Here is a 12442-nt window from a genome sequence, read left to right as displayed (position 1 = left end):
AGTAAAATTAAAAATGAGCTTGGATCAAATTCCTCTGTCCAAACTTCCCAGATCTTTGGGGTTGTTAAAAACCAAAGTGCTCATCTGGATCTGAATTTTATAAATGGATTTTATCTTTTATAGTGGGCTGAAAACCGTGCAGACCCAGTTACTCCTGAACACTGAGGCATACAAAATCCAAATCTTGTAGCATGGCTCCATTTAAAATATAAAATATAAAATATATTTTCTCCTTTACACATTACAGAAAATAAATAAATAGTTTCTGTAGTCTAAGGACTGAGACATTTGATTCATCCATTCCAAAAGTACCTCAGACAGAATAATATACCAAGAATAATATTGAACCATCCAAAATCCTAGGAAATTACAAAACACACTGTTAAGTCATGCACAGCAAATTACTGTAATGGCTGTTAAGCAAAGTTTATTCAGCATTGAATACTGAATGCAAAGAGACTGAGTGTGCCATGCTGCAAATTGCAAACATTTCTTCATGTCTGTTCTTTAAATTATTAAACAGCTCAAAAATATGCCAAGTTTAGGGAAATAGGCACTTACTTGCTAATGTCGTGACTGTGCTTATGTTTTCATTTCCTCCAATACTGTTATAAGGAAATAATCAAACAGAAATATTTCAAAAATTGTAGTCAATAGCATTTACTTTGTAAGGTATTGGAATAAGTAATAGAGCTTCCTCTAACAGTGTTGTGTGTGTACATGCACGCACGCACGCACGCACGCACGCACACACACACACACACACACCACAAACTATAGGATGCTCTTCCTTATTGTTGTTTATAAAATTCATTCAAGACAGACTCTGTGCATACCTCGCATTGCACTTTTGCCACAAGAAAATCAAAGGTAAAATTTAAAGAGACAATGTCAAAATATTTGAAGTGAAAGAAATGAGAGAATTTTAAAGATTTAATGTAGTTTCAACCATTTTTGCTATAGTGTTCCCCTTTAAAATCTATACAATTATCCCCTTGAGCATAATTATCATGACTATAATATTCACATTGTGCCCTGTATATTAGTAATGTTAGGAAATAGGTACAATTGAAAAGATTTAAGGGTGATCATTATATATATTTTTGCATTTCACTCAGTTTGAAGAAAGAAAGTAGATTGACCAGTTTCACTTTCTGTTTACATACGCTTAAACTTTCACCTAACACTAGTAATGCTCCAGTAATTCTGCTTCTCATAATGAAGATGGAATGTTACATTATTAAAAAGTGTTTGTACTGAAAAAACCATGAATATCCATTTGTTCTTATTAGACTTTTGTAAAGATTTCCTTTTGGAATTCCTCTTTAAAAAACAAAGCTTTAATTGTTGGGCCTACATTACTTTTACAGTGTTCCTTTAATTTTGAATGAAGGTATTTTAATACATTGCATAGTTGGCATTTCTAATTACAAATGCACATGAGTGAGAAATGATGGAAAAAACATGCTGAGATTAGAAGTTAAATCACAAAGGGTTTCATAGTTACAAAAAAAAAGAGAGAACACTGTTATTCTCAATATGGCACTATTGAACTGGGTAGTAAATATCAGTGCCAGATGTAAAAGTCTAGGCCTGTTCTGATTGTAACTAATGGCTGCATTGAATAATGTAACTAGTGTGGAGAAAGAGCCAGGAGTAATATTGACCTTGTGTGGAGTGAGAGAGGTAATGAGGACCCAGTTCTGCAGTCCATTTGCAGATAGAACTCCCCTTGATTTCAACTGGGAGGTGTGCAGATGTAAGACTGGAGCTTTGGAATGAGGGCTGAAGTTTGTTCAAATCAATTAAAATTTACTCCCTATCATGAATACAGATGTGAACAGGAGCCAGCCTGCTCTAAATCAAAGTCCACACAAAGAGTGAAGCCAAACTCACTCTCTTCATTGGCTTTGGCTTTATTAACAAAGAAATGGATATGAACAAAGTTTAGCTCAAGGCTTCTCTCCAGGCTGGGATGCTGATTGGGAATGCTCAGCCCACACCTTATATCCTCTCAGGAGAGCACTTCCTTTATATTCAGAGGCAGGTGACTTATCTGACCTGAGTCAGGAAAACCCACTTAACTATTTCCTAGCAAGATCAAAGATATTGTCAGCCTGTTATAACAGACTCTCTCAAGTGTTTTTAATAGTAGCCAGCCTAGAAAGATTCTTATGCTGGACAAGAAGTGTCTCTCAGCAGCCCTGGGGCCCAGAGTTCAGAGACCAGGACAGTTTTCCCAATGACAAAAACCAACATTTAGGTTGGATAGAATTTTAGGGCACTCACCTCCAGGAAAGACCTCGGTATTGAGTCAGAACATCGAGAACATCGTTTGGTTTCGACCCTGCCCCATTACCCGCCTGGTATCAAAAGAAGAGACGGGGGAAGAAAGAAAGAGAGAAAAAGTGAATGGGACCTTTTTCAGGGACAATTTGTCCCTTTTTGTTGAAAAATTTTGATATTTTTCAAAAGAGTTTGAAGTTTATTCCTATTACCTTAAATAAATACAGTGGTACTGTATGAATCCTTTGTCATGTTACTCATCAACAGAAAAAGGGTTTCATATAGTAATTAATACAGCACAGACATGGAAAGCATTAAACTGTGATATAACAGTGAAATGGTGCTCACTGATGAGGGAGTCACAGCTGGCATAAGACTAACTGCGGCAATGTGATAAGTGTTTATGGTGCAAAGCAAAGGTCATTGTCACAGATATGGCAATTTCCTGCAGTATCTTTGGGAGATCTTATTTAATTAAGTTTAAAAAGGTTTGTAGTCCATTGTATTAGAAAGGCAAAGATTATGGATTATTGTGAGATTGTATGTAATTTCTCTAGGATGGAGACATGGCCAGTGTAAATCATTGGAATTGTTACAAGCATCAATTTTAAACAATACGCCTGACAAGAAGGAACTCTTGGGGCAAACAAAGTTGAATGGGTTTCCTAGGAAACACCTGAGGGAGGTAAATGCAAATTCCCACCTCTAGACCCAAGTTTTTGATGCTATATCCTAAGGAGAGAACCACTGGCTACTGATTACCTACTCGTGATCTCTGAATATTAAAGACCCCAGCTATATAAGGAAAAGGCTAACTTATGCATAGCTCAGAACAAGTTCACCTGACAGCTGTTATGAACTTGTAACCACAGAGCAAGTGCTTGGTGGGTTTTGAAAGACTCATCACTCCCAGCTCAATAAAGGCTCTGGTAGGTGATCTCAGAAAGTCTATTAGCATACGTGCAGGTCCTTGTATTGTTTTTAGTATGTTTTATCTGTAATTCTTTCACCTTAAGAATAACTCTGCTTGCTTAGAAAGGGCAGTGTAGTACCTTCTAACTGTGAACAATTACACTGTTTATAGCCTCTGAGGAGAAAGCAAAGTGGCCTGCTTACATAGTCTGCTTGCTGGGGAACTCACAATCTATGCAGGGAACTGTGCAGCCCGGCAAAACACCAGTCAAGAGGTAGAGATTCACGGGTCTCCACCCAAGAGAGGAGACAGCTGACAAGCTGGGAGCCTAGGATGCCCTTACTGGACCATGGATGGAGAAATACAGTTGTCTTGAACTGTGACAGTCACGATCTGCCTGAACAAGAAGCCTGCTTATTGTTCCATGGAGGTGCAGTATACCCAACATCTGATCTATGTTAATTTGGCTCTTCAGTTATTGAGTCAGACACTGAGATGGTGCAAATGGGAGGAGCTTCATAGACTCCAGTGGCACTCTGCCAATTTATATCACCTGGAGAACTGGCACATTTTGTTTATGCTGCTTATTGTTAGCAAGACAAATAGATAGGGATTTTAGCTCCGATCTGTAAAACATATGCAATTATAGCAAATTCACCCTGGCAGTTTTTATCTGGTGTGGAGCCTAATCCACTAGTCCTCTGTGTGCAGCGTGCCTGTTGACTTAAATGGAAGTTCTGCACATAGAAAGATTATACTTGTAAGGTGATTAATAGTCATAGTTGGGACCATGATACAACATAGCATGGAGAACACAATTAGCCAAACAAAGCATAACAGTATTTGTACTGCTCTCTTTCATTATAATTCACATCTGTCCTCATATTCAGTTCAGCGATGGTTATTCAGTGATCTGCACTTACTGTGAGTGAGTCTCCCAGTGCACCAATCACCTTAATGTCTGCTGGCCTCAAATTATGAACTAAAAAAAAAAGATTGAGAGGAGAAGGGATGTGTCAAATCACGCTGTGTACTGGAAGAACTTTTCTTTTGGATAAGTATAAAGCATTCTAGAGACTCCAGTTCAATATTCATGTTAAGCCAGGTAATCATGACCCCAGGTAGTTGGAATGATCCATGCCAGTACTTGTCCTTTTATAAGAACACCCAGCAGTTAGGAGGGCAGTCTTCAGGCTGAGTCTTGATCCCATTGCTGCAAACCAATTACATGAGAAAACCAGGGGATTTCCCTCCACATCTCTCCAAAGTAAGATTTTTATTAAGCCACAAGAAATGGGCTGATGACAGGCACAGCTCCAGTGACAGCAATGGTGCTTGGTATTGCTAGAGCTTTTAAAAGGAAACCAAAATCCATCTGGGAAAGAGAAACACAGACTGGATTTGCAAGGCTATCCCATATTTTCCCCTGTTGTCTGGTTATCATTTAACTGATCGTTATGAGCCAGGTTTTCAAGCAAGCTATTCTTCTGTTTAGGCATCAAAATAATAAGTGGGAAGATTTTCAAGCGTTCAGCATGGTAGGTGCTGAGCACTTTTGAAAATCTGGCCTACATTTAGGCTTGGAAGGATTAGATTTTTATTGGTAAATGTTGGTGAACATCAATTTCACTGTACACATACAAATTTACAAAAGAAAATATTTTCATCAATAATGATTGAAATTTACAGATAGACAAAGTAAAAAAAGGAGCTTGAGAATTTAGAGTTTGAGTTAAGTATATTTACTTTGTACATTTTGATATGTGATGTCAACAGTTATCTGTTAATATCTGTCTAAAATAATAAAATAAAAATCTAATTTTGCCACGCCTACCTATATTTCAATTTGTGATTTGAGACAAATAAATCTGAAGAAAAATATTTTGACCTTGCTGTGTTAAATAGGTTCTATTTGCACAATGTTTGTTTTCCCTTCATCTGATTTATTTCTTTACTTCTTAAGAATGTGTCTATATTCTTGGTCTATAACTGGCCTCTTTTGAATTAGGTTCTTTGGTAATGAACCTTTATGTAGAAAAGCTCTCGACTATAAAATATTATACAGAAAAAAGAACACACAAAATTTTAATTTCCAAAGGAACAAAACTGATCACAGCAGTAAATTCTGAATTGCAGTATAACATCATAAGCTCCTGAATGCACTGTTTGTTTCTGAACATAGGGGAAATTAAACCCCCGCTTCTTTGCCCCTTCCCCCTTGGTCAGCAGAACTAACTGTTAGATAACACTGCCATCTGCAATTATATCCAGGCAGATGACTCCAAGCTATTTTACAGAATGGACAATTCAGTTTTAGAGTGATTAGTTAACTGTAACTTGGTTGGAAAGAATACATCCAAATTAGATAAAAGCTGGTTGATATTAAGCCAATCAGAGAATTTAACCAGAACTCAACTGAAGAGTCTTTCAATCTTATCTGAAGATTTATCTGCATATGAAAAGCAAAATATCTTTGGCTGTCATGAAGAAAACCCCATGAGATTTAGCCCGTGAACAGAAGACATCTTATATGTAACAAGAACAACCCAGAAACAGACGCGTCCCTAAAGAACTCCCACTGTGGCAGAGTAGGAACCTTACTAGGAGTCTGCAATGATCCGTTTCTGTCCTGTGTCTGCAGGACTCTCGAGAACACATTAAAGGTGAACATCAGAGAAACCTGTGGTTACAGAAGCTTCTCTGTCAGTATTTCACATCTACCTCTGAGAAAACCACTTGTAAGTAAAGGGATATGTCCAACATTAAAAAAAAATGTTTCAAACATGTTTCCTTGATCTTAGGCAGTTTAAACTGAAATAATGTTAAATATCAATTTTTTTCATCATTTATACTGTTTGTTTTTTTAGTTTTTGGAGAAGGTGGCAGCATTTGTGGGCAAGACACCAGATTGGATGGTTGGAGATGTAGATGCTTCTTCACTTCAACATCCTGTGTGACATGTCTGCTATCTGTGCCTCAGTTTCCCCATGTGTCCAATAGGGATCACCAGAGTTCACTGACTCAGTGGCGCATCAGGAGACTTAAATTATTGCAGTTCATAGAGAACTTTGAGATCATTAACTGAAAGTGGCTATAAACATGTACAGATTTACTATTATTTCATATAATGCTACTTGGACAGAAAATCTAGACTAGTTAGCTTCACTTTCTGCCTTTTGCCAATTTCACTTTGTAGTTCACCTATACTTAAGGTCAATTCTGTGTACATGGACTTCAGAAACATCACAGGGGAAGTTTTAAATAGCCACTTAAAGCTGCTGCTTTTATTATTGAAGTCTTTTTTAAATTAATGAAATAATTTAATACTTAAAAAAAAAAAGTTAAATTTTGTGCGTAAAACTAGTTGACAGTGTCCCCTTAAGATCAATTGAAACAGTTCTCCAATAAAGATTAAAAAAATCTTTACCTGAAACAGGAACTGTATTGGAGGGATTTCGGTCTAAACAGGGAAGGTTTGTCCCATAGCTCCTTTCCTGAAAGTACACACAGTATATTACATGAGACCTTTTATGGACTGATGGTGATAAATGTTTGGTGTCCCTACAGATTTATATATATAAAAACAAACTGAGATCTTCCTGAATTTCCTAGTGTGAAACTGAATTCCACACAATTTAATTATTGCACATAAATGGGCATACCTGGTGGCTTATGCTTTCAGCAAGTTATATACTGGGCTCTCTTCAAAACTGATTTGCTTCTGACAGGGGATGATCCACTGGTTAGATCACCCCCTAACTCTTGGGCATGACTAAGCCAAGTTTCCACCTCTCAATTGCTTCCTCTGGATGTCCAGGGGTCCCCATTCTCTTATGAAGGCTTGGCCCTCCAGCCAGATCATGTACCACCAATTCCTCTCTCAGGGTATCAGAAACCTTCACCCAACATAGATAATCAACACCCACACTCACACTATTGTCAGGCCCTCCTTTCTTGACGCAGAGTCCTCAGGTTGTCCCTTGCAGTCCCCACAATGTAAGCTACTCAATCAATACTAACTCAAGTATTTCCCTCTTTAATTCCCCACCAGAGTCCTGTTCCAGCCATAATCCCTTACAGGGCCCTATCACAGGATCCTCAAAGCAAGTCATTCAGTCCCTTACTATGTCTTTCAGACTCAGCCCAAGGTTGCTCTCAGGCTTCCCAATCTGCCACCCTACTTAATCAGGAGTACCAGCCATCCACCACCCAAGCCTCTGCTTCTCACCTCGCTCCCTCACAGCAAGTCTCCCGTTACTCGGAGGGCTTCCTTCTTTATAGGCCTGTCCTCACAGAAAACTCCCTTTTCCCAGGTGTACCAAAGCAATCCCAATTAGCACCAGACACCTTTCCCAGGTGTTTTAAAGCCTTGCTAGATAAGACCATCTCAATTTCATTAACCCTTTCCTGGGTCCTGTTCCTTCTTAACTAAACTCCCTGGAAGGACAGAGGTACCCATTCAAGCACAGGGCCCTGAACTGGCCCTGTGACAGCCTCTTCTAGCAAGGCTGGGCCTCCATCTAGGAGAGAATTCAGGCCATTGACAGAAATATTTCCAAGCTATGCTGTTGCTACATTTTTCATACAAAAAAAGAGAGACAGAGAGAGAGCTAGAACTCCCCCTGTAAGTGCAAAATTGAATGCAACCTTAACTTTGATGGTGCAGTAGTACAACCATGATTTTTTCATTTTGTCTTGTTTGTTATTTGTATTCACTCTTTCACTGTAATCCTACTTAATGACACAGAGACACAGAAGTGTTATATAATGCCTTAGTAGGTGTGCACCACCCAAAAAATTAAAAGCCTGCTACTTAATCATAGCCAATGGAGTTGCTCTTTTATCTCACATGGTAGCCGAGGCTTGTGCTTTTGATGGTGACAGTCCTAAATTTAATCCCCACTGATTTTTATCCTCATTTTTTAATATATGCAGAACACCCTGTTACATCCAGATTGACCCTTGGCATCCAAGTGTAAGTATCCCTTGGGATAAGAATCCAGCATGGATGTGCCCTATAGCTCTCCTATACAGTGATCAAGTGGGGAGTTATCTGGTTTGAGTGGGAGAGCTTTGGCCTTATGACTTGCCCTATCCTTCTATTCTAGATCTCGTTTTCGTCATGCCATACTGTTCCTTCTCATCTCCTCACACCGTAGCCATCCCTGAAAAGTGACTGGCTCGATACTGTTGCCCCTTATGCCGGTGTAAGTCAGGAGTAACTAATGAAATTCATGGAGTTACACTAAAGTCAATGAGATGAGAATCAGACCCAAAGCATACAGTACCAGCGCCCACATACCATGGGTGCCACCAGGGATGCTGGTCCATGATGCACACTGAACTCTTGCTCAGGACACTGATAATATCACCTTTGCAATGCTCAGCACTGTAGTAATGCTACCCAATATCCCTGCACTTAGGCCGTGTCCTCATGGCCAGAAAGGGTTTTTAACTTCAGGATAACTAATACGAGTGAGCTATCCTGAGGTAAAATAAGGTAAGACAAGGCAACTCAGTTTGATCACAATGTAAACTCACTCAGGTTAGCCTGGGGTTGACTTTGTCTGCTTTACTTTGCAGTAAAACTAAATTGCCTTGCCTTCACTGTCTTTTTACCTCAAGATAGCTCACTCAAATTAGTTACCCTGAGATAAAAAACACACTCTTTTTAGCAGCAAAGACAAGGCCTCACTCAGACTGACTAAAGACAATTAACCTTTGGCCCTGTGCTACACAAAATCCAACTAGATGAGGATATGGCACCAATATAACTTTTTTAGTCCTCAACCATTCACAGCATAAAAGCAAAGAGTCTCAGGCTTTGGATTCACAATTGTTCCCATGTAATAATGTTCAGGAGACAACAACACTCTTATGCCAACTCCCACCCATCCAGTGTAGACATGTATTAATTTATACGCTATGGCAAGGTTTTCTGTACCTGAGACAGGGCTTTAGGCTGTGATGTCCCAGGGGAGGATGAATAGTTACTATTTCTGTATGTGAACAAATATGGATACGCCTGTGGAAATAAGATATAGTTAATGGCAGTAACAGAAAGACAATCAGCTTCTGCTAAAGACAGCTAAACAGATTTTTCAAAAGGAGAAAGTCATTATGAACTACCATTATTTAGGGAACATAGTGCTAGTAAAACATGCCAGGTTGATGGGCCTGGAGACTGAATTCCTATTTGTCTACCACACCGGCATGGCTCAGACAGTGGTAGGGAAAGTTGCCTGATGCTACCTTCTGACTCATCCTTAACCTCATAGTCTACGTCAAGAGATACAGGATAGTTCAGCCTCTATGACACTTTCAATCAGTATCCATTGAAAACCTTTCAGGAAGAACTTTTAGTCACTATCAGCTGAGGCTGCATTGAAATTGGCAGCATGGATGCAAAAGGCCCAATAGCCAATTACCAAGCCCCAGAACCATCCAGTCTCCACTCCTCTTACACTTCTTAGACTCCCATAAATGCATGGAATGAGTTTAGAAAATTCAAAAAGGAGTCATGACTCCCTGAGATGGAAAATCAGGTAAAGAGTGAATGATGTGGTATGATCTTGCTCTGTAGTGGTTGGAGGCCTGAGCAGAGGGTAAAGCTATCACCACTGCTACTGACAGCTATTAGGATTCAAGTAGTAGAGATGACGCTTTCAGAACAGACAAAAGATTGATTCACGTCGCCGCTGGTCCAAGTTCTTCACTCTGTCTAGGACTCGGTTTTACTGCCGAAATTGATCCAAAAACAGACAATTCTCTCCCTTTAAAGAATATTTCAGATTAGATGCACCCAGCATCTGAACCAGTATGAAAGATCCAATGTGGCAAGGTGGTTTAACTACACACTGCCAAGAAGTCCAGTTTTCAGGCAAACATTCTCAGTGGTTCCGCATTTTAAGAAGACAAAATAGTCAAAGAGGCTCAGAGGCCACTTGTATCTAAATATTTGTGAGTAGACTCTCTCAGGAAGTGAGCATCCCTGCATATTTGGGAATGGGCAGCAGTCTTTGAAAAAAGACATGTCTACACAAGCAATTAGATGACTTGGAAATTCTGTAAGCAGCAGTTAAAATCTGACATTGAAAAGAAAGCCCTCTTACCTGTGACGGGGACCGGGCCTTAAGCATCTCTGTGTAATGATAGTGCTCCTTTTGTCCCACAGGTTCCATCTAGAAGAGGACAGAACACAAGTGTCTTATACTCGAGGAGCTGTGTTACCTGTCAGTTCTGTGTTCTTGGGGAACCAGGGCGCAAAACCTCGACTCTCTCTGGCTCACCTGAATCCCACCCCCTTCCTAGCCTCTGCTTGAACCAGAAACCAAAAGCAATGAAAAGGCAGTGGGAGACACACCTAAACCCTACCAAACAAGGGTGATAGGATTAAGGCAACTCCCCTAGCCTCATCTACATCGAAGATGGAGCAAGAATTAGCATACTGAATGGAGAACCAAGTTCCAAAGCAGGAACCGCACTGAACTCTGGGATTGGCGAAACAGGGACACACGGCATGATGGGAGATCTCTACTCCTGATGTTAATGAACCCACACCTGGACACACCCAGCTCCACAGTTATTAGACCATTCTAGTTATTGGTATCCAAAACACTGAATCTGCCTGATTGCATTGTGAGCTCCCTCGAAGGAACACTGCCCATAGCCAGGAATGATCAGCTCCTATTGTCCAGCATAAAGAAAACCACTCTGGTATATTCCCTTGAGTCAATGTCTACCCATAAACAAACCTAGTGTTCTCCCTTGAACCATTGTTTTTTCCCTACAAAAACCCTTACCCAAGTTCAAACCTCTGGTTCTGATGCCTGGATTCAAATTCTGCATCAGCTCCACTGGGACTTCCCCTTTTCCTGACTGATCGTGTTGGGGGCTCTGCCTGTCTCAAGCGCTCCGAACCCTAAGCTGAACAGCCTGTCTCCTGGGAACCTTTGAGCTGCACGGAGTGGTGAGACCCCACCCATCTTCCCCCAACACTCTCTCTCTCTCTCTTTTAGTCCAGGTATAACTTTCTACTTTTGTAATCAAACCTGGGTTAGCTTTCTCCAATACCCAACTGAAATTGTATAGTATTGTAAGTGTTTGATTGCTTTTCTCTCCTTGCAAGGTTATTACTATTAGTATCATAAGTTTTATATACCTGGCAATAAAATAACTTATAATCAAGCTGGTTGCCAGTTTCTCTCTCCAAACTTCATTTATTGCTTTGTGTTCTTGGCTTCCCTATCTTGCTCTGCAGCAACGCTTCTTTTACCTAAGCCAAAGATCCCCGGAGTGCCCAAAAATCCTATGGGGTTTGCTCATTACTACTAGGACAATTGTAGAGTGAGGGGGGAGGCAGCTGAGAAATGCTGCTCTGCCTTGCCTGCGGAGTCCAGGGGCAAATAAGGAGGGCAGCTGAAAAGTGCTGTTTGGACCCAGCCTGCTCAGAAGTGTGCTCTATTCTGGTGCAGTGCAAAGGGGCATATAAGAGTGGCTGTTGAAAGTGCTGTGTCACCCAGCCTGCTGAGTTCAGGGACATATAAGGGGTCATCTGAGAATGCTGATAGCCCGGTCCACTCAGAGGCACTCGGTTAATCTGGAATGTGTGTGTGTATCTGGGGGGGGGGGGGTTTATTTGAATCTGGGGCTGGAGGAACCCAGCCCTGAAAACCTTAGGTCCTGCAGGATAGCTCTATTGGGTGGGGACTTACAGCCATATAAACACAGGTAACACCAGCAGTACATTAATAGAACCACACACCTCCTTCCAGGAAAGTAACCCTAATAAATGAGCGTACCCCAAGGTGGCAGGCAAATCTGGTAACAGCTGCACCAGTAGTGCAGGTGTGTTAGGTGCTAAAGTTTTACTTCAGGCCCATCTCTAACATATACTAGTACACAAAAGCACTGTGTTGTGTGTGACTTAAGGTGCCTCTATACATAACATAAAACCACAAAAGCAAGGAAATGAAAAGCTAAGGCATCTCACATGACTAATCCTTTACTCCTCCACCAGGAGATGCATACCTCCCCCCTAGAGCTAACACCACCAGCTTAACTCTGCCCCACTGGGATGCCAGCCTCCTCCCCCAAACTCCCCACTACCATTAACAGCCATACATCCCCAGGATCCACCTTCACCTGTCTATTCTGCAGAATTCTGAAAATATCACACATTCATATTTAGGGAGGGCGGAGCTGGAAGCTGTACAAGTTTTTGGCTTTCTACAGTTAATAGTT

General features: G+C 40.6%; 1 protein-coding gene across 1 annotated transcript; it reads right to left on the bottom strand.

Annotated features, from left to right (window-relative positions):
* Positions 1-4104: 4104 nt before the first annotated feature.
* Positions 4105-11919, bottom strand: LOC137164142 (phospholipase B1, membrane-associated-like). Its single transcript, XM_067564753.1, has 5 exons — positions 11914-11919; positions 10312-10380; positions 9144-9224; positions 6627-6693; positions 4105-4181 (listed from the first exon to the last, which is right to left on the bottom strand). The coding sequence occupies exons 1-5, from the start codon at positions 11917-11919 to the stop codon at positions 4105-4107; spliced, it is 300 nt and encodes a 99-aa protein (XP_067420854.1).
* Positions 11920-12442: the final 523 nt, after the last annotated feature.

This window comes from Emydura macquarii, unplaced genomic scaffold (assembly GCF_026122565.2).
Source record: "Emydura macquarii macquarii isolate MOO-44397 ecotype Brisbane River unplaced genomic scaffold, CSIRO-AGI_Emac_v2 contig_2676, whole genome shotgun sequence".
Classification (NCBI taxonomy): Eukaryota; Metazoa; Chordata; order Testudines; family Chelidae; genus Emydura; species Emydura macquarii.
This window is presented reverse-complemented; position numbering and strand designations above follow the sequence as displayed.